Source organism: Oncorhynchus mykiss, chromosome 9 (assembly GCF_013265735.2).
Source record: "Oncorhynchus mykiss isolate Arlee chromosome 9, USDA_OmykA_1.1, whole genome shotgun sequence".
In the NCBI taxonomy this organism is placed as follows: domain Eukaryota; kingdom Metazoa; phylum Chordata; class Actinopteri; order Salmoniformes; family Salmonidae; genus Oncorhynchus; species Oncorhynchus mykiss.
The window spans coordinates 63,345,503-63,368,190 of NC_048573.1; the positions used below are offsets into that span (position 1 = coordinate 63,345,503).

A 22,688-nucleotide genomic window follows, 5' to 3' on the forward strand; every position below is an offset into this window, starting at 1 on the left:
CATGGCCGTCAGGAAATGTCGTATGTCAACTGCAAGCCCTCTATGGAACAGCCCACTGTGTGTGTGCGTTTGTGCAGTGTGTGAGTAGGCATGTCTATCTTTCAAGGATTTGCTGCTTCAGCATGGAAGGATGACCACTAATGACCATTGCCATTAGAGTATTACCGCCACACCAGCATTCACGAGTCATGAAGACAGTTAAATTCCACGTGACTGTTTAGTCATGGTAATTAGGCTTCTCCAAGCTCTGATGCTGCTGAGCGTCATTAGTAGCCTACTAAACTTGCTAACTGCCTGGAACTCAGCACTTGACATCAATGCAAATGTAATCAAAAATCTCATCAAACACATAATCGGAGCTCATGCTGCGCAACATTTCTATAGGCTATGAAATTGCGCGATAAAACAGAGTGATATCCTCAAAGAGGAGAATCCCATCTGCTTTCAATAAGCTAGCCCTACTATATTTCTCACCTTTTGTCTTTACAACAGGAGTATAGCCTACCTGGCTGGCATGAAAATGAACCATGGGAAAAGTGTCCTCCATTCATTATTTAACTTCTTAAGGTATAGGGGGCAGCATTTTCACTTTCGGATAAATAGCGTGCCCAATTTCAACTTCCTGCTACTCAAAGATATATGCATATTATTAGTAAATTTGGATAGAAAACACTCTGAAGTTTCTAAAACTGTTTGAAACATGTCTGTGAGTATAACAGAACTTATGTAGCAGGCAAAACCCTGAGGACTAACCGTTCTGATTTTTTTTTTTAGGTCTCTGTTCAGTGAGTTCTCATTGGGAAACGATACTTCTTAGGCACTTGTTATCAGTTCCTACCGCTTCCACTGGATGTCACCAGTCTTTGGAATTTGGTTGAGGTTATTCCTTTGTGCAATGACGAAGTAGGAACTGGGTAACTAGGAACTGGGTAACACTGTTGAGAGTTGCGCAAGACTTGAAAAGTAGCTTGGTTTGTTGTCTTCCTGTATTGAACACAGATAGACCCGTCTCAATTTGATCGATTATTAACGTTTAAAAATACCTAAAGTTGTATTAAAAAAGTAGTTTGATATGTTTTGGCAAAGTTTACAGGCAACTTTTGAGATATTTTGTAGTGACGTTGCACAAATTGGAAGCTGTTTTTTTCTGGCATTTTGGATATATATGGACGGAATTAATCGAACAAAAGGACCAATTTTGATGTTTATGGGACATATTGGAGTGCCAACAAAAGAAGCTCGTCAAAGGTAAGGCATGTTTTATATTTTAAGACTTTCAACCCTGCAGGTATTTTGTGTAGCGCCTGCAGTGTTGAAATATGCTACTCTCTTTGTTTACTGTTGTGCTATCATCAGACAATAGCTTCTTATGCTTTCGCCGAAAAGCCTTTTTCAAAATCTGACATGTTGGCTGGATTCACAACAAGTGTTGCTTTAATTTAGTATCTTACGTGTGTGATTTAATGAAAGTTAGATTTTTATATCATTTTATTTGAATTTGCCGCGCTGCATTTTCCCTGGCTTTTGGCCAAGTGGGACGCAAGCATCCCCTATACCTTAAAAAGTTAAGTGCATAGATGACAAGTATTTTCTTCCCGCAGCCCTTGTTTCGAGACAGGTGCATGATAATGGTCCATTCTGAAATAAATCATATTTCACACATATTATTAAGTATATGTAAAGACAAGATTAACCCTCCCGTGGTCCTGGGGTCAGGGCTCCCGCTCTGCGCTCGTGGGTCAGAGCGACCCTGCCAGCCACTGGCGAGGCATATGCCGTTGAGTGTAGTAGAAAGTCTGCGAGTGTGGCGAGGTTGTGGGTGGCTCCCCGCTCTGCGCTCTGTGCTCTGCGCTCATGGGTCAGAGCGACCCAGGTGGGTCAGAGCGACCCAGCCAGCCACTGCACAGGTCCATACATGCTCCGCTGTGTGCTAGAGAGCAGCCAAGTGTTATTGTGGCTCGGGTGGGGTGGGTCAGCTGCACACGGCTACACAAGCGCGCAAGCGAGCCTTGTGCATTTTCAGGTCTTGATCTCCCGCGTAAGCTGGCCGGCCGGCCGTACGCAGAGGGGATACTAATATTGTCAGCGACACACACACCCACGCCGTTGCTACGGCCGTGGCCGCCACCGCAGGGCTCTCGCGATCTGCCACGCCGGGCCGGACGAGACTCCAGGCGTAGGGCCTGGAGTCTCGTCCGGCCCGGCGTGGCAGATCGCGAGAGCCCTGCCCTGCCGCTATGCCGCGACCCAGGCCTGCGACATCTCGTCCACCTTCCACCTGTTTGTCACACCGGCGATAGAAAGGATAATTTTGGAAATGACGAACCTGCACGGTGCCAGAAAATACGGCTAGCGACCCATGGACGCCACGGACCTGCGCGCCTACGTAGGACTGCTGATCCTAGCGGGCGTCTACAGGTCCCGAGGCGAGGCCGCGGAAAGCCTGTGGGACGCCGAGAGCGGCAGGACCGTGTTCCGAGCCACCATGCCGCTCAAGGTCTTTCACAGGTACTCGAGGCTGCTGCGATTCGACAACCGCCAGTCGAGACCCGCCAGACTCGCCACGGACAAACTCTCAGCCATACGAGAGGTCTGGGACCTGTGGGAGGTGCGGCTGCCGGCCCTCTACAAACCGGGGCCTTACGTGACGGTGAACGAGCAACTGGTCCCGTTCAGAGGTACTGTGTGTGTGTGTGTGTGCGCGTGTGTGCGTATATGTCTATAGAGAGGTAGTAGCTGTAGCAGCGGGAGCAGCGGCTGTGGCAGCACTAGCAGCGTGTGTAACACAAAAGGCTGTTGGCCCCAATGAGACAGTAACGACACTAATCTCTTGTCCCCTTTCCAAAAGGCTGCTGTCCTTTCCGTCAGTACATCCCCAGCAAGCCGGCGAAATACGGCTTCAAGTCGTGGGTGGCCTGCGACGCCAAGTCCAGCTACACTTGGAAGATGCAAGTGTACACCGGCAAGGCGGCCAGCGGAGGCCCCAAGAAGAACCAGGGGATGCGCGTCGTCCTCGATCTGACAACGGGACTGAGCGGTCGCAACGTCACCTGTGACAACTTCTTCACCTCCTACGAACTGGGCCAGCGGCTCCTCGAGAGGAACCTAACCATGGTGGACACGGTGAGAAAGAACAAGGCCGAAAGAACGTGCTACTTTTGAGCACGCTGCACACAGAGGGCCACATTAGCGATCGCCACGACAGGAAGCCGGCCGTCATCCTAGACTACAATTGCAACAAGGGCGGCGTGGACAACCTAGACAAGGTGGTTAGCACCTACAGCTGCAAACAGATGACTGCCCGCTGGCCCCTGGTCGTCTTCCACAACATCCTTGACGTGTCGTCCTACAATGCCTTTGTCATATGGCGAAAGATCAAGCCTGACTGGATGCCTCGCAAGCGGAACAAGCCAAGGGTGTTCCTCGAGCAGCTGCGAAAGGCACTTGTGAAGGTGTTGATGCAAAGAAGGCAGCATCTCCCCCGCACTGAAGCGGCGTCAGCACTTGTCAAAGTCCTACAGAGTGCTACGGCGACTCGTGATCAACAGCGCCAGGGGCCCGCTGCTGGCACGGCCGCTGCCCGCTCGTTGCCCCGGCCACCGGGGCAAGTAAGAGGAAGAGGTGTCAGCTCTGCCCACCCAAGAAGGACTCCAAGACACACACGGTGTGCTGCTGGTGTAAGAAATACATCTGCAAATGCTGTTCACACAAATACTGTCACACTTGCGCACATTGGGCCTTTAGCCAGGATGGGACAGGGTGACCCAGAGGACGCGGGGACTAGACACAATACGAGGACGACGGGAGGGATAAATCAAGAATAGTCAGATGGGTGATAATATTAGCCTATCACTTGTGAATTATATATTATCACTTGTGAATGTTGCCTAGCATAAAGCAAGAAACAATGCATTTTTTGTGCAACTTTTTCGAATCAAAGTCGCACACCTCATGTAGCCTAGCCCATAGGCTTATATGTTTTCATAAGGTTTGCATCACAACTAAAGTGGGAAAATACTTCTTAAAATTAAGCACATTAATCAACTTTACAAGGGGTGTATAGCCTAACTGGTATATATAAACAGCACATGAGTCTCAAGTTTGGGGAAGATCATTTTCACCATAAAAATGCACCTTTTATAATAAAAGCATTACATGCATAATAATGGTGTTTTCCCGCTAATGGAACATTTGTGCTTATAGCCTACTGCAATGTGCGCTTTGGTGCACTTATAATGTGAAGATATAGCCTAATAGTTTATCATCATTTTAAGCTAAATGTTCTGATCTGTTGGGTCAGCCACATTGCGTAAAAATGTTTTTTGATGCTAGTGGTTGTATTAATTTGGGATCTAACACATCCCACAACTGTCCCAGAATATGTTTGAAATATGTATTTATTGCACAGAATAGGTCACCATTTGTACTATGGGGGATAGTAAATTGACATAGGCTAGTGCTTTTGCTGTTCGTTAGGCCTACTCAACTTGTTGGCTGACAAAAAGTAAATGTGGAGAGTGTAACGGTTTTCTTTAGGCGAAGTAGAGTCGGACCAAAATGCAGCATTGTGATGATTCATGTTTGTTTAATAAAGGAAAACTATACATGAATAAACTACAAAATAATGAAATGAGAAAACCTAAACAGTCCTATCTGGTGCAAACACAAAGACAGGAACAATCACCCACAAACACACAGTGAAACCCAGGCTACCTAAATATGGTTCCCAATCAGAGACAATGACTAACACCTGCCTCTGATTGAGAACCATATCAGGCCAGACATAGAAATAGACAAACAAGACATCCAACATAGAATGCCCACCCAGCTCACGTCCTGACCAACACTAAAACAAGGAAAACACACATGAACGATGGTCAGAACGTGACAGTACCCCCCCTCCAAGGTGCGGACTCCGAACGCACAACCTAAACCTATAGGGGAGGGTGTGGGTGGGCATCTGTCCGCGGTGGCAGCTCTGGCGCTGGACGTGGACCCCACTCCATAATTGTCTTAGTCCACCTCCTTAGCGTGCCTAGATAGGCGACCCTCGCCGCCGACCTTGGCCTTGTAGTCCTCACCAAGGGCCCCACTGGACTGAGGGGCAGCTCGGGACTAAGGTAGCTCGGGACTGAGGGGTAGCTCGGGACTGAGGGGTAGCTCGGGACTGAGAGGAAGCTCAGCACTGATAGGAAGCTCAGCACTGAGAGGAAGCTCAGCACTGAGAGGAAGCTCAGGCAGGTAGTAGGCTCTGGCAGATCCTGGCTGGCTGGTGGATCCTGGCTGACTGGTGGATCTGGAAGATCCTGGCTGACTGGCGGATCCTGGCTGACTGGCGGATCCTGGCTGACTGGCGGATCCTGGCTGAATGGCGGATCCTGGCTGAATGGCGGATCCTGGCTGAATGGCGGATCTGGAAGATCCTGGCTGACTGGCAGCTCTGGCTGCTCCCTGCTGACTGGCTGCTCTGGCTGCTCCATGCTGACTGGCTGCTCCATGCTGACTGACGGCTCTGGCTGCTCCATGCTGACTGGCGGCTCTGGCTGCTCCATGCTGACTGGCGGCTCTGGCTGCTCCATGCTGACTGGCGGCTCTGGCTGCTCCATACAGACTGGCAGCTCTGGCGGCTCCTTGCAGACTGGCAGCTCTGGCGGCTCCTTGCAGACTGGCAGCTCTGGCGGCATCCTGCAGACTGGCAGCTCTGGCAGCTCCTTGCAGACTGGCAGCTCCTTGTAGACTGGCAGCTCCTTGCAGACTGGCAGCTCCTTGCAGACTGGCAGTTCTGAACAGGCGGGAGACTCCGGCAGCGCTGGAGAGGAGGAAGGCTCTGGCAGCGCTGGACAGGCGAGGCGCACTGTAGGCCTGATGCGTGGTGCTGGCACTGGTGGTACTGGGCCGAGAACACGCACAGGAAGCCTGGTGGGGGGAGCTGCCACCGGAGGGCTGGTGCGTGGAGGTGGTACTGGGTAGACCGGACCGTGCTGACGCACTGGAGCTCTTGAGCACCAAGCCTGCCCAACCTTACCTGGTTGAATACTCCCGGTAGCCCTGCCAGTGCGGCAAGGTGGAATAGCTTGCTCTGGGCTATGCAGGCGAACCGGAGACACCAAGCGCAAGGCTGGTGCCATGTAAGCCGGCCCAAGGAGACGCACTGGAGACCAGATGCGTAGAGCCGGCTTCATGGCACTTGGCTCTTGGCTCGATGCTCACTCTAGCCGCACAGGGAGTTTGCGCAGGTCTCCTACCTGGCGTAGCCATACTCCCTTCAATTTATACATCTTATACACATTTTACAGACACGGTCTGTTTTACAATAGATAGTTTTGTGTGTTTTTAGTCCTTCCATCCAGTTTGATTTCTATTTGTAACTGTGCTATTTCACAAAAGTTCTGAACCTATATACATTTTACAGACCCCATATGTATTACATGTTTTATCTTGCTGTTAGTCCCACCCTTCAGCTCCATTCAACCTCTCCCATCCATCTCTCAACATCATCCATTTTGGATTTATAATTGCCATATATTTTTCAACTGTGCTGTGATGCTTCACAAACAAATTGAACCTTTCTATTCTCATAGCTTCTACAGATTGTAAATTCAACATTTAAAATGTTGCTAAATTAATGATTATATTATTGATTGATTGACTATGGCTTTTCAAATCACCCAGTATTGCTATCTGCAGCGTTAGTTTTAGGCAAATGTTGCAGTTCTTCAGCCATTCCTGGACCTGTGACCAAAAACGAGCTACATATGGACAATACCAAAATAAATGATCTAATGACTCTGCCTCCTCACAGCAGAATCTGCAGCGCTGGGAACATTGTATCCCCCATATATACTGTATAACATTCTATTAGTTGCAAGAATTTTGTATAGTGGCGTTGTTTTGCATATACCATGTGCCATGGAATGGGTACATCAAAAATCTCTTCCCAACTATTTTGCAATTTATATGGCACAGCTGTCAGTTTTTTGGTCCTTAAATGAAATTGGTATATGTTTTTATTTATCACACTTTTCTTTAACCATTTAAGTTCCTTACTTTTTTCCCCTTCTACTTGCCTCTTCCATTTTTGTGGTAATGCTGCAATTAATTTGTTGTAATTTTGGGTAGAGCAGACATTATTTCTTCTGTCTTTTTAGGTGGATTAAACTGAAATTGCAACCAACTTTCTAAGGCTTGTTTAAAAAATAAAGATATTTTGGAGATTATTTCCTTTTCAAACAATAAAAAGTGGGCCGGTGTAATCTGAATAAAGGGAAAAAGGCCCTTCTTGAACATAGGATGAGACATTCCTACCAATATACTAGAGAACCAGTTTGGATTTAAGTATAACTTTTGTATGACTGATGCCTTTAGTGAGAGGTCTAATGCTTTAATAATTTAATCATTTCTGCCTTCCGAAATCATATTCGTTATATAAATAGGCCCTTTTAATTTTATCTGGCTTGCCGTTCCAAATAAAATGGAATATTTTATGTTCATATGATTTAAAAAGCAGGTCACTAGGTGTAGGCAAAACCATAAGCAAATAGGTAAACTGTGATATGACTAAAGAGTTAATCAGGGTGATTTTTCCACAAATAGACAGGTATTTTCCTTTCCATGGTAGCAAGATCTTATCTATTTTTGCTAACTTTCTATAAAAATGTATTGGAGTGAGAATTTCTTTCTTTTGGGATTTGTATACCGAGTATGTCCACATCTCCGTCAGACCATTTTTATGGTAAACTACATGGTAATGTAAAATTAGCATGTTTTAGTGATCCAATACGTAATACTTATCATAATTTGGTTTTAATCCAGAGAGAATAGCAAAAGTATCTAGATCCTCTATGAGGCCGTGGAGAGACTCTAATTGTGGTTTTAAAAGAAAACATGAATCATCAGCGTACAATGACACCTTAGTTTTTAAGCCACGGATTTCTAATCCCTTAATATTATTGTTTGATCTAATCTTAACAGCTAACATTTCGATGGCAATAATAAATAGATATGCCGATAATGGACAACCTTGTTTTACTCCTCTAGAGAGTATTAAACTTTCTGAGATGTAGCCATTATTTACTACTTTACACCTAGGGTTACTATACATAACTTTAACCCATTTTATAAGAGATTCCCCAAAATTGAAATATTCTAGGCATTTATATATAAACTCCAGTCGTACTTTATCAAAAGCCTTTTCAAAATCAGCTATGAAAACCAGTCCTGGTGTCCCCGATATTTCATAGTATTCTATTGTTTCCAGTACTTGTCTTATATTATCTTTAAGGTATCGTCCCTGTAAAAAACCTGTCTGATTAGGATGAATAATATCTGACAATACTTTTTAAATTCTATGTGCCAAGCATTTTGCTAGGATTTTTGCATCACAACACTGAAGTGTAAGAGGTCTCCAATTTTTTTAATGGACTGGATCTTTATATATACCACTTGGGTCCTGTTTCAGTAATAATGATATCAGACCTTCTTGTTGCGTGTCTGATAATCTACCATTTATATAGGAGGGGTTAAAACATGCTAATAATGGTCCTTTGAGTACATCAAAAAAAGTTTTGTATACTTCCACTGGTATGCCATCCAGACCTGGAGTTTTCCTATCCTTAAAGGCCCCAATTGGATCAAGCAGTTCCTCCTCTGTAATTTGGCCTTCACAAGAGTCTTTCTGTACAGATGTTAATTTTACAATATTATTAGGAAAAAAATCCATACAATTAGTTTCAGTTAGTGGAGATGGAGGAGCCTAAAACGAAAACATATTCTTAGTACTTTACTTCCTCTTTCAAAATATAATTTGGTGAATCATAGCCCTGAACAGACTGGGATCCATCCTTCGAAAAGAGCACACAGTGCCATTTACCCGAATTGAAGTAGATCAACTGCCAAATGTGAAGGATGCTTTGTTGCTAAATATGAAGAAGAGTGTACAGTCTGGAAGAAGAGTGTACAGTCTAAACAGACACGTAGGTATTTGTAGTTGTCCACATATTCTAAGTCAGAACCTTCCAGAGTAGTGATGCTAGACCGGTGGGCGGGTGTGGGCAGCGATTGGTTGAAGAGCATGCATTTAGCTTTGCTTGCATTTAAGAGCAGTTGGATGCCACGGAAGGAGTGTTGTATGGCATTGAAGCTCGTCTGGAATTTACTGGAATTTATTGTAGGTAGGCCGTGACTGGCCTCACACTCCAGTACAGTAGGTGGCGGTGTATGCAACTAAAAGTTGGATATGCCCCGCCAACCAAATCTCGAAGAAGAAGAGGAAGATAGATCGATTATTGAAGGATAAGAGCGCAGAGAGAAGAGACCGCAAGAAAGAAGAAAACACTTACACAATTACACTGTGGCAAGTTGCTGGTAAATAAACAGACAACAACAAGCAGTAGAAATGCAATGTTTAGCTAGAGCGTTTTGAGCAGTCACCTGTCGAAAAGCACACCATATGCTTGCAGATGAACAGGGAGGAATAATGGTGATTTTAAGACAACTGGGAACTATGGAAAAATCATGATGTCAGTGATCGTCAGGTCAGAAAGTCAGAGCTCTAGAAAGATGCCAGAGTTGCCGACTTCGAATTCCAAATTGGATGACCATTCAAAATGATTTTTCCCAGTCGTAAGTCAACAGTCCCGAGCTGTTTTAAACGCTTCATAAGTTCCAACAATAATGTTTCGTCTTCAGCTGACATTTTGAAATGTGTTGTCATATTTTTCTTCAAGTAGTCCCGCGATTAATGTTTCCCATTTCAACCAATCTATTTTAACTTTGGTTACGTTCCCCTGTTCAGATGTTGCATACATCAACCAATATTTGCGCACCATGTCATTGACTGACAGAATGCTATAACATACGATGTGGTTAGCTAAAATAACTATCCAGATGCCTATCTGGCATCTGTCAGCAGTGCCTGGGCAGAGGAAAACGCCCAATAAATACGTGTCAACTTTTACCTGTGTACGTCGTTCGAGTCACTGATGGAGGATGGGGGTCAAAAAGGGACATATGTTTGTTAGGATCCTCTTTTTTGTAATAACATTTTTTGACAAAGCACTTCCTCAAAGATTTGCACATCGTTTCAACACTGTACAGTGTGTTCGGGAAGTATTCAGACCCCTTCACTTTTTCCACATTTTGTTACGTTACAGCCTTATTCTAAAATGGATGAAAATACCTTTTTATCTCATCAATATACACACAATGTTTACAAATGTATATATAAAAAAAAAAAACAGAAATACCTTATTTACATAAGGATTCAGACCCATTGCTATGAGACTAGAAATTGAGCTCAGGTGCATTCTGTTTTAATTGATCATCCTTGAGATGTTTCTACAACTTGATTGTAGTCCACCTGTGGTAAATTCAATTGATTGAACATTATTTGGAAAGGCACACACCTGTCTATATGAGGTCCCACAGTTGGCAGTGCATGTCAGAGCAAAAATCAAGCCATGAGGTTGATGGACTTGTCCGTAGAGCTTAGAGACAGGATTGTGTCAAGGCACAGATCTGGGGAAGGGAACCAAAAAATGTCAGCAGCATTGAAGGTCCCCAAGAGCACAGTGACCTCCATGATACTTAAATGGAAGAAGTTTGGGACCACCAAGACTCTTCCTAGAGCTGGCCGCCCGGCCAAACTGAGCAATCGTGGGAGAAGGGCCTTGGTCAGGGAGGTGACCAAGAACCAGAGCTCCAGAGTTCCTCTATGGAGATGGGAAAAACTTCCAGATGGACAGCCATCTCTGCAGCACTCCACCAATCAGGCCTTTATAGTAGAGTGGCTAGATGGAAGGCCACTCCTCAGTAAAAGGCACATGACAACCCGCTTGGAGTTTGCCAAAAGGTACCTAAAGGACTCTCAGACCATGAGAAACAAAATTCTCTGTTCTGATGAAAACAAGATCGAACTCTTTGGCCTGAATGCCAAGCATCACATCAAGAGGAAACCTGTCACCATCCCTATGGTGAAGCAGGGTGGTGGCTGCCTTTTCCTGTGGGGATGTTTTTCAGTGCCAGGGACTGGGAGACTAGTCAGGATCGAGGGAAAGCTGAACGGAGCAAAGTACAGAGAGATCCTTAATGAAAACCTACTCCAGAGCACTCAGGACCTCAGAATAGTGAGAAGGTTCACCTTCCAACAGGACAACGACCCTGAGAACACAGCCAAGACACCGCAGGAGAGGCTTCGGGACAAGTCTCTGAATTTCCTTGAGTGGCCCAGCCAGAGCCCAGACTTGAACCTGATCGAACATCTCTGGAGAGACCTGAAAATAGCTGTGCAGCAACGCTCCCCATCTTGAGAGGATCTGCAGAGAAGAATGGGAGAAACTCCCCAAAAACAGGTGTGCCAAGCTTATAGCGTCATACCCAAGAATACTCAAGGCTGTAATCATTGCCAAAGGTGCTCCAACAAAGTACTAAGTAAAGGGTTTGAATAATTATGTAAATGTTATGTTTCAGCTTTTATTCTTAATAAATTTGCAAAACATTCTAAAAACCTGTTTTGCTTTGTCATTATGGAGTATTGTGTGAAGATTGATTGAGATTGTATTTTTTTTATCATCCATTTTAGATTAAGGCTGTAATGTAACAAAATATAGGAAAAGTGAAGTGGTCTGAATACTTTCCGATTGTGCTAATATACCATAATATGACATCTGAAATGTCTCTATTCCTTTGGAACTTTTGTGAGTGTAATGTTTACTGTTTATTTTGGATGGTTTATTATCTATTTCACTTGCTTTGGCAATATAAACCATATAAATCCCTTTGAATGGAATTTAATTGAAAGAGGTGGTGAGAATAAGGGCTGTCCAGTGAGAAGAGTGGAAGGAGTGAGTGGCGTATAAGATGCAATGGTAATTGAGACTGCACCAGTGAATGTTTTTTGGAAATCAAGGGATCCTGTTATATTATATATGAAAAGGTGGAATTTGTAGCATTTATTGCAATGGTCAACTGCACAGCACAAACAAATAAGAAATTAAATCAAATCAAATGTATTTATATAGCCCTTCGTACATCAGCTGATATCTCAAAGTGCTGTACAGAAACCCGGCCTAAAACCCCAAACAGCAAGCAATGCAGGTGTAGAAGCACGGTGGATAGGAAAAACTCCCTAGAAAGGTCAAAACCTAGGAAGAAACCTAGAGAGGAACCAGGCTATGTGGGGTGGCCAGTCCTCTTCTGGCTGTGCCGGGTGGAGATTATAACAGAACATGGACAAGATGTTCAAATGTTCATAAATGACCAGCATGGTCGAATAATAATAAGGCAGAACAGTTGAAACTGGAGCAGCAGCACGGTCAGGTGGACTGGGGACAGCAAGGAGTCATCATGCCAGGTAGTCCTGGGGCATGGTCCTAGGGCTCAGGTCAGTTGAAACTGGAGCAGCAGCACGGCCAGGTGGACTGGGGACAGCAAGGAGTCATCATGTCAGATGGTCCTAGGGCTCAGGTCCTCAGAGAGAGAGAGAGAGAGAAGGAGAGAATTAGAGAACGCACACTTAGATTCACACAGGACACCGAATAGGACAGGAGAAGTACTCCAGATATAACAAACTGACCCTAGCCCCCCGACACAAACTACTGCAGCATAAATACTGGAGGCTGAGACAGGAGGGGTCAGGAGACACTGTGGCCCCATCCGAGGACACCCCCGGACAGGGCCAAACAGGAAGGATATAACCCCACCCACTTTGCCAAAGCACAGCCCCCACACCACTAGAGGGATATCTTCAACCACCAACTTACCATCCTGAGACAAGGCTGAGTATAGCTAACAAAGACCTCCACCACGGCACAACCCAAGGGGAGGGGGGGGGGGGGGTGGGCAACCCAGACAGGATGACCACATCAGTGAATCAACCCACTCAGGTGATGCACCCCCTCCTAGGGACGGCATGAAAGAGCACCAGTAAGCCAGTGACTCAGCCCCTGTAATAGGGTTAGAGGCAGAGAATCCCAGTGGAAAGAGGGGAACCGGCCAGGCAGAGACAGCAAGGGCGGTTCGTTGCTCCAGAGCCTTTCCGTTCACCTTCCCACTCCTGGGCCAGACTACACTCAATCATATGACCCACTGAAGAGATGAGTCTTCAGTAAAGACTTAAAGGTTGAGACCGAGTTTGCGTCTCTGACATGGGTAGGCAGACCGTTCCATAAAAATTGAGCTCTATAGGAGAAAGCCCTGCCTCCAGCTGTTTGCTTAGTAATTCTAGGGACAATTAGGAGGCCTGCGTCTTGTGACCGTAGCGTACGTGTAGGTATGTACGGCAGGACCAAATCAGAGCGATAGGTAGGCCCATGTAATGCTTTGTAGGTTAGCAGTAAAACCTTGAAATCAGCCCTTGCTTTGACAGGAAGCCAGTGTAGAGAGGCTAGCACTGGAGTAATATTATCATTTTTTTTGGTTCTAGTCAGGATTCTAGCAGCCGTATTTAGTACTAACTGAAGTTTATTTAGTGCTTTATCCGGGTAGCCGGAAAGTAGAGCATTGCAGTAGTCTAACCTAGAAGTGACAAAAGCATGGATACATTTTTTCTGCATCATTTTTGGACAGAAAGTTTCTGATTTTTGCAATGTTACGTAGATGGAAAAAAGCTGTCCTTGAAATGGTCTTGATATGTTCTTCAAAAGAGAGATCAGGGTCCAGAGTAACGCCGAGGTCCTTCACAGTTTTATTTGAGACGACTGTACAACCATTAAGATTAATTGTCAGATTCAACAGAAGATCTCTTTGTTTCTTGGGACCTAGAACAAGCATCTCTGTTTTGTCCGAGTTTAAAAGTAGAAAGTTAGAGTAAATTGGAATTATTGTGAGTTCTGCAGAACGATTTTTGTGACTGAGTTTACAGCCGAGGCATTGCAAGAAATGCTTTAAAAGGATCGCCCTCACAGGCTCCTGAGTCTGTGTAGGGATGTGGCTTGAATTGGAATGAAGGAGTGGGAAATTATGTTTAAAAAATTAAAAAGTGTATTTTTTTTATTTTCTATGATTACGGTTTTTCCCACTTTTTTTCCTACAATCAATATTTTTTCTATAGTTTACAACCTGTACAGTAGGTGGCATCATGCAGCTACAACGCTTGTTTGCGGGCCGCAATAATACCATAGAAAAAGAAGTCTGTCGTAAAATGATTGCAACAGTGTTGCCCGACTAGAGTTCAGGGGAGTACATAGCTAAAAGTCAGTAGATAATTACAATGTTTCGATTTCAAAGGCACTTGATGTGTTGTATACTTTATATTGAATTAATTCCAATCGAGTTTCCTGTCGCAAGTCGATAGCCTACCTTTAGGGAGCCCTTAACTGAATTGATATCCAGTTATATTAGCGTGAAGATGGAATCATTTAACGGAGAGGGTAAGATGTTCTAAACAACGTCAGATGTTCTAAACAAAGTCCACTTAGTAGTCCAATTAATATTTGAAACTTGTTGTTAATCTGGCGCATTCTGTGTATTAAATAAGTTATCCAATGCCTTTATCGTCTGTCAGTTGTGTTTGCAATTATATAACAATATGGCTAGCTATGTTTACAAATTGCAAAGCCCATTCAAACATCGTGCACTGCCTACTCCAAGGTGTATGATGAGTCTTGGTATTTGCAGGTTAGGTTATTGGTTGTCAATGTTCTTGAATGAAAGCAGGGTTTTATCCCCTCTTCCTCGTCAACAGGAGGGAACCATGTACTTGTGGAAGTGAGTCCAGATATCCACATTTGTGGGTTCTGTAAGCAGCAGTACAATAACTTTGAAGTCTTTCTGGCCCACAAGCAAAATGGCTGCCACATACCCTCCTCTGACATAGCAGCATCTAACTCGGCACCTACTCTTACAGGTAATACTATTCTTGCAAGGTATTTTATCCACAGGCTAGTTTGAAGAGATTATGAAAGGCTACCCCAGACTCCTTAAATATACCATTGGAACAATGCATAGCCTATATATTTTCTCCTTCAAATACAACTTGTTATAAAAACAAGTTAAAAATTGGTTATTTGGTTACTCAGTAACCATGGTAACAATCTGATGTTTAGACAAATTCCTCAGTTTTCTGGAAATGTATCCTATACAGTTAGAAATCCTTTCCACTTTTCCCCCCAGATTCCAGCACAGAGTTTGCTTTCGAGGAAACCTACCAGACGTGTGTTATGAGAGGTGTCAAAAAGATTCTGACCAAAGCCTCTAAAACACCTTCCAAAAAATTAAAACCTGCCCTGACTTCAAAGAGGCGCAGCTGCTGTTTCTCAGGTTGGTACCCTCACTTCCTCTTTCATTAGTCCTGTGACACATTCCTTCCATACTGTTGCTAGGGAGGGAGGGAGCACAATATCCGCTGGTCAGTTACAACCAATTAGCTCTTTTCTGGGTCGATTTACTTTTTTTATAGCTGGCTTTTACACTAATTATTAGTACAGTAAAGTTTTCTTGAAATGTGGTTCAAACAACACTTATATTCAGGGTGCATGAATCAATCACTTTTCTAATCAAATGCATAATTTATTCCTTTGCCCCTAGGATGCTCTTTCAAGACACAGTACGGTCAGAAAGACATGGAGCGACATCTCAAAACACATACTGGTATGTAATAATACCAGTGGAATTGTATCATAAATCAAATTCTAATGAGTTGTCATCCTAGTATGTATTGCGATTTTGACATTTATTTGTTCTCCAATCCTTGTGTGTGCCCAGGTGAGAAGCCGTTTGAATGTGAGCTATGCCACAAGCGGTTCAGCCGGAGGGACAAGCTGAACATGCACTTCCGCTCCCACACGGGAGAGAAGCCTCACAAGTGCAAGTACTGTCCCTACGCTGCGGCCGACAGCAGCAGTCTGAAGAAACACCTCCGTATCCACTATGATGAGAGGCCCTTCAAGTGCCAGATCTGCCCCTATGCCAGCCGCAACTCCAGCCAGCTCACCGTGCACCTCCGTTCACACACTGGTGAGTCTGCTTGGGTTGATTAGTACACTTAAGCATTGAATTGTGTAAGTCTGGTTCTGAAATCAGGTTAGCGAATGATCTACATTGTTTCCCGTTCATTTGGGACTGAAATATGGGACATGGGCTCATCTTGATATAAGACTGATTTTTGACTTCTAAAAAAGTCTAACAAACGTACGTTTTATTTGTCTGATGTTATATAAATGTATATATTCCTCTACTTTAGGGGACGCACCTTTCCAGTGCACTCGGTGTGAAGCAAAGTTCAAGATCAACTCTGACCTGAAGAGGCACATCCGCATACACTCGGGTGAGAAGCCTTACAAGTGTGATTTCTGTGACTACCGCTGTGCCATGAAGGGCAACCTGAAATCACACGTCCAGATAAAACACGGCACGGCCAACTCCTTCCGCTGCCCTGACTGTGACTTTCTGTGCACCAGTAAGACAGCTCTGAGGCAGCACTCGCGAGAGCACCAGCCCACTCAACCCATCCAGTGCTCCAAGTGCACCTACTCCTGCTCCAGCAAGGGGGCGTTCAAGGTCCATGAGCGGATCCACTCTGAGGAGAGACCTTTTAAATGTGACTTCTGCAGTTTCGCCACCAAGCAGCGCAGCAACCTGGTCATCCACAAGAAGAAGAAGTGCCACACGGACAAGCCTGACATAGGTGTCGATGGAAAAAGAGGCAAAGCTGATGTCTGTAACGGAGAGGACCTTCCCAAGCCTGTGAGCTCCCGGTACCGGACCAAGCTGGACGCAACACGGGCCTTCTGTTGTGACCTGTGCGAGGCGTCGTTCGTTCGTGAGGACTCTCTGCGCAGCCACAGGAAGCAGCACCAGGACTCAGACTCCCAGCAGACTCTCTCTTTGACGCTCCAGCCCATCACCTCCCAGCACAGTGTTGTGACTGTGAGCCATGTACCCAGGCAAGACAGCCACACCACCCAAATCCCACTCCACCAGGTCCCCCTGACTCCACTGGCCTCGGACCCCCTGGCCTCCTACAGCAGTGCCCAGCTCCAAATCATAGTTTCCCACCCTCTGGGTCAGGAGGGCTCCTTCCTTCCCCTGCAGGCTGGGCTAGACTTTGGGCAGCACACCAAGGGATCCACCACTGTCTTCCTGAGCCCAGAGACCCAGGGCATGGTGGTCAACTGTATGAGCCTCATGCCCATACAGCAGCTAGGAGCTCAGAAACAGGTAGAGGGGGGCTCTCTGGAGCCTCAGACAGTCCTGCTGACACACCTCTCCCTAGGGGACAGCCGTAACCCTCTCCACCAGGCCCTACTTCAGACAGCCATCGCCTCCCAGGACTCCTCAGCCCACCGCAGCAGCACACAGACCTTCATCACCACCTGCTCAGATCTGGAGGGTCTCAGTGCTCTCATTCAGGAGGGGGGCACAGAGGTTACTGTGGTGACGGAGGGAGGGAACCACAGTAATCTAGTCGCCATGGCAACGGCCACCTCCAGGTTTTCGCCCCCGGACATGAAGTGTAGCGAAGGTGGCCCCTCGGAAGACTTGCCCAAGCAGGCACAGGTAACAGTGGTGCAGGAGTTTGGGGACAATGGCATTACCACCTGTGAGGAGGACAGTAGTCTCATGGTCCCTAGCATCAGTTTAGGCAGCCAGGAAGTGGTCATCCACGGCTTGCCTCTGGTGGTGACTGCCCAGAATCAGCCTGTTCTAGAACACCTCTCAGTCTCTACACAGAACCTCTATTCAGTGTCAGACACACACACCATTGATGGCCTCCAAGACTGACTAGACCACCATTACTGTACTGTTTGTCTGCAACAGATCAAATAGATAGCTATAACAACCGGTTAGATAGCAGCTCATGTTCTGTTACAGAATGTATCATGTATTCATGTGCAAGTTACATTACATTGACTCTTGACCCATGTCATAGCTTTGTCATGTTTAGGTTAACTTAGTTATTCATCATAAATCCAGAGTTGAAAAATGAAGTGTGTTTGGTACAAACTAGTCAATCTGACTACAGTCATATTTGACATGTTTTCCAATCATGAACTTTACAATTCAGATGAAGAAAATGCATTACTTAAAGTGTCATGAAATAAAAACAGTATCTGCTTGTGTTTCTGTGCTACTCTCTTATTGTTTTTGAAATGCTAATTGAAATATATTGTTCTTGGTTCATGTCTGCTTTAAACAACCTGTCATTGACCATGCATGAGTATTAACATTACAAAGTCAGATCTCCATGATAGAAATTGATAACACATTAAAAACCTAGATGGATATGGACAGAAATAGCTTGCCATTCATTACCTTTTACCTTACCAGTCACCCATTGTCTGTCAATAGAGGTTTCTAATTTGTCCACTAGATGTCAGTGGAGACCATTGAGCTATGGGACGTTTGTTCTTTGTATTGCAGCCTTTCATGGCATTGACATGGGCTGCCTGTCTGATTTTTATTTTTTTACTAATCGGGTCAGCTCTGAAGAAAATCTGATGTGATTGTTCGAAATACCAATTAGTGGGGGGGAAATCAGAATTGGGCTGTCTAAACGCAGCCAAAGAGTCATGGTAAACATGTTACATTTCATAAAGATTGATCTACGTGCTTCAGTTTCAGAATTATAAATCTTTCTATATGTGATATTGCAGGATTGTTTCATTTTTGAACAAATGTCAAGGTGTTGATGTGTCCAAAGCACAAATTACCAACTACAATAGACATTTGATTGAAAGCCTCTTCTGCTTGTTTGCTATTTTCCTCCTGGAGCCACTTTGCCATTCAGCCTTCAAGTCCTTATAGTGTCAGCAGGAAAATGAAGGCTGCAATTGAATAGGTCTATGTACTAAATCGCACCCTATTCCCTATGTAGTGCATTACTTTTGAACAAGGCTCTGGTCAAAACTAGTGCACTATATAGGGAATAGGATGCCATTTGGGGCGTGAACAAGTAGTCTCAGGGGCAGTTGAGCATAGATTTTTGTCTTTCAGCGCTAATAGCTTTAATAACTATTATTTATTTAACTTGTATAGCGCTTTTCATTACAGAAAATGATCTCAAAGCAAATAAAACGCAAAAATAAATGTAAATTGAGAAGGTAGAGATGGATATTGAATGTCTCTTTTTGGCTTCGGATGAAAGCTGGCCGTTTTGAGCTTTAGAAGCTCAACTGTGACCCCTCTGCTTTCTGTGGCTCAGGAAGGAGTGGATGGACACAGTCTGAACAAATTGTTTGCTGCTCCTCCACCAATAAGGATGAAGAGATCCAAGAGTCATGGAATATGTGGAATGTAACTTTGTGATTCTATAGAATGGAAATAATTAGCGATAGGGGATCAAATCGATAGTAACATATCGCAATATTATTTTGGGACGATATTATATAAATCTCCAGGTCATAGTTTAGCTCGTTCATCTTATTAAATAGTGAGTCAACATGTTTTCAGCCGTGTCGAATCTCAATACGTACCGTATCGGCACCTAAGTATCGTGAGGTCCCTGGCAATTCCCTGCCCTAGAAATAATTGTACCTTTCAAGGATTTAGAGATTAAAGGACGGATATAGTATCTTTGAAGTCCAGTCTTTATGTGGAGCATATTGTGGTTATATATTGAAACCTATATGGTTTCATTTCTCAACATTTAACATGAATTTATTCAGTTGTATGTATGCTTGCTTATACACTGACTATACCAAACATTAGGAACACTTTCCTAATATTGAGTTGCACCCCACTGCCCTTTTGCCCTCAATTCCTCGGGGCATTGACTCTACAAGGTGTTGAAAGCATTGCATAAGGATGCTGGACCATGTTGACTCCAATGCCTCCCAAAGTTGAGTCAAGTTGGCTGGATGTCCTTTGGGTGGTAGACCATTCTTGATACACACAGGAAACTGTTGAGCGTGAAAAATCTAGCAACGTTGCATTCCTTGACACAAACCGGTGCGCCTGGAACATACTACCATACCCCTTTCAAAGGCACTAACATTTTTGGTCTTACCCATTCACCCAATGAATTGTACACATACACAATCCATGTCTCAAGGCATAAAAATCTTTATTTAACCTGTCTCCTCCCCTTCTTCTACATTTGATTTAAGTGGATTTAACAAGTGACATCAATAAGGGTTCATAGCTTTCACCTGGATTCACCTGGTCAGTCTGTCATGGAAAGAGCAGGTGTTTTTAATGTTTTGTATACTCAGTGTATTTTAACCATTCTATATTCAGACATCTTGTCACTTCAGTGAATCCTGGGTGTCCGAGGCTACCAGAAATCTGTCACAACTCCAGCACTCTGGTGTAATGTCCCTAGGTTGCCTTTTGGGGTCAGTAAGTATCCAACATTAAAATCCTTCTGAACTATTGATCTGAACCATGCCAAATTTGTATTCACATTTATAAACACATATTGTCTATTTTCATCCTTATACATTTTTGATCTCATTAGGTATCATCAAAAATTGTACAATTTGAAATGCAGTTTTAGTATTATGACTGTATATAAGGGATAGTCAGACTGCAATATTATAATGTACCCTAGTGTGTTTCTGTTTACCTTTTTATAATGTGGGGTCAATGATCTCATTTAAGATATTTCTATGTGGTATTTTATTGCTGGAGTCCATTGGCTGAAGCATTAAGATGACTGGTTGCTATGTGGGAAAAGTGTTCTAGAACTAGAGGTGATCTCTGATGCATCTCTTTGATCTATTATCAGACAGAGAGCAGAGAGACTTCCAGGGTTCTAATCCCAAGTACCCTTGAGGAGGGAGGGCCTGCTTCACCGATAAAAATCATCCATCCATACAACATTTATGCACCCACAAACCCATTTAACATAGGTGGGTGTGAGTGTGTGTAAAACCATTCAACGCCATAATCCGACATTTCTGTTTTGAATAAAGGTGTGTTTTGTGGGGCTTTGTTAAAAAGGTATAGTAGGAAGTGTAAATTAACCTCTTTATACTGTATGGCACTTCTCACTTCCTTCCTTCCTGTGTTTGAGATGTCAGGCCTTTGAATGGGGTCATAAATGTCTCCAGAAAAAGCAATTTCCACTCACAGTTGCTTAAAGAAATCACATTTTGTGATGCATTCCTTCTGGACATAAAAAGAGCCAGAAAAGGCCAAGTGATAGAGAGAATGAATGACGGGAAATACTGGGGAGTCTTCCCTCCATAACATAGAACCTAGTAAATGACCACTTTTAATAGTGTGAAAATGTCAAAGGTCAATTATCATAAAACCTCATGAATATACCGTTCTTATGGTTAATCTCACTCTGTCAGTAATAAGGCAATAAATATTTAGGATGGCAGGATGGGGAACGTTGGATTTCCTATTTTGGGTTTAGGTTAGGTCCTTTTTACTTTACACTTTTTACTTCACACACATCTGTTAAAGCTATAAAGTCCAATCTGTCATGTTCCACTATCTAAGACTCTTTGTTGTGTACATTTCTGACCTTTGAATCCTTTACACACAATTTGCTGCACCATCAGTAAAAGACATTGAATGCCCTTAATGAAATCAACAGATCAGTTCAGAGTTGATATGGATTTGTATTCCATTTCTAGTCTCTTTTTCTCCTGACACTATTGACATTTTAAGTGTGTTTTGATTTCTCACAACACGGTAGGCTTTTTATCTTGATTCTCACTCAATACTGTTTCTTCTTCAAATAAATACATACAGTATGTGTTTGAAATACAAAATACAGACACATTTGATAATAGACATTACCTGTGACAAGTGCTCAATGTGCTTAGTGGTACAAGTTCATTTGATTTTTCAATTGTAATTACTTGTCAAGAAGGTATGAAGGCCATTGAATTTATCATGTCATATAATTTCAGATTTCAAGTCTTTTGAAAATCCTGACAAACAACATGTTACAAGAATACAGGTATGAATGATAAATGGCATAGATTTTCTGTTTACAGCAATATTCCAGAGCATTCAGAGTCTTTTATCACTTGAATCGTTTGATCGTTATCAGATGACTTGGGTTTTAGTAACAGAGTAACATTAGGCTGCCATGTGTGCCTCTGTAACAGTAGAAATACCTGGTGATTAATCATGTTGCTCTATTCAGCTCTCAGAGAACCCTGTCATTTGCATTCAGATTTTAGATACTTGAGTTATGAGAAGCGACAAAACAATGGGATAGCCAGTCACATTACAGCTATTCATGTTTTAGGTCTGATGTCTTTTTTAAAACAACTCATATGTGTTGTTTGATTCAGCAAATTAATTGAATAAAACGTATAAATTGAAAATAATAATATCTTCAAGTTAGTACATAACTTATTCCATTTTACTCATGAAATTATATTCTCCTAACAACTTGAGATTTAAAATAGGCTTGTGGGTAGAGTCACCTAAATGGTGAATTAGTAATTGTGGTGTTGTTTCTGTCTTATTGTCTTATACTGAGCTGTCAGAAAGCATTGCACTGACAGGCTCTTTTGTTGTTTCTTTAAGATTTAAAGTAGGGTTTTAAAAGAAGTCCTCAGGGGGGCCAGAAAAGAAGTATCATTTTTAGCCAATGGAGAGGCCCTGAGTGTCGCTGGCCAAAGCCTATAAAAACCCTTTAATGGACAAAGGAATGCTACAGTATCCACTGCTCTTAAACACTCTCAGCAATATCATGTGTTGTGACTTGAGCTCTAGATATACCATTTTGAAATGACCTATGACGAATGTGATGTTGTGCCAGGTAGCCCAGTTGTGAATGAAACAAG

The 22,688-nt window shown here is 43.7% G+C and overlaps 1 protein-coding gene across 1 annotated transcript; it reads left to right on the forward strand.

Annotated features, from left to right (window-relative positions):
- Positions 1–14,079: 14,079 nt before the first annotated feature.
- LOC110532614 (zinc finger protein 64) lies at positions 14,080–18,055 on the forward strand. Its single transcript, XM_021616668.2, has 6 exons — positions 14,080–14,366; positions 14,681–14,842; positions 15,109–15,255; positions 15,523–15,585; positions 15,700–15,951; positions 16,178–18,055. The coding sequence occupies exons 1-6, from the start codon at positions 14,345–14,347 to the stop codon at positions 17,716–17,718; spliced, it is 2,187 nt and encodes a 728-aa protein (XP_021472343.2). The 5' UTR covers positions 14,080–14,344; the 3' UTR covers positions 17,719–18,055.
- Positions 18,056–22,688: the final 4,633 nt, after the last annotated feature.

Excerpts from the sequence above, each read along its gene's own strand:
- LOC110532614 (XM_021616668.2), top strand. The coding sequence starts at position 14,345 with ATGGAATCATTTAACGGAGAGG. Across the intron at positions 15,256-15,522 it reads GCGCAGCTGCTGTTTCTCAG|GATGCTCTTTCAAGACACAG; the intron begins GTTGGTACCCTC and ends CTTTGCCCCTAG. Across the intron at positions 15,586-15,699 it reads ACATCTCAAAACACATACTG|GTGAGAAGCCGTTTGAATGT; the intron begins GTATGTAATAAT and ends GTGTGTGCCCAG.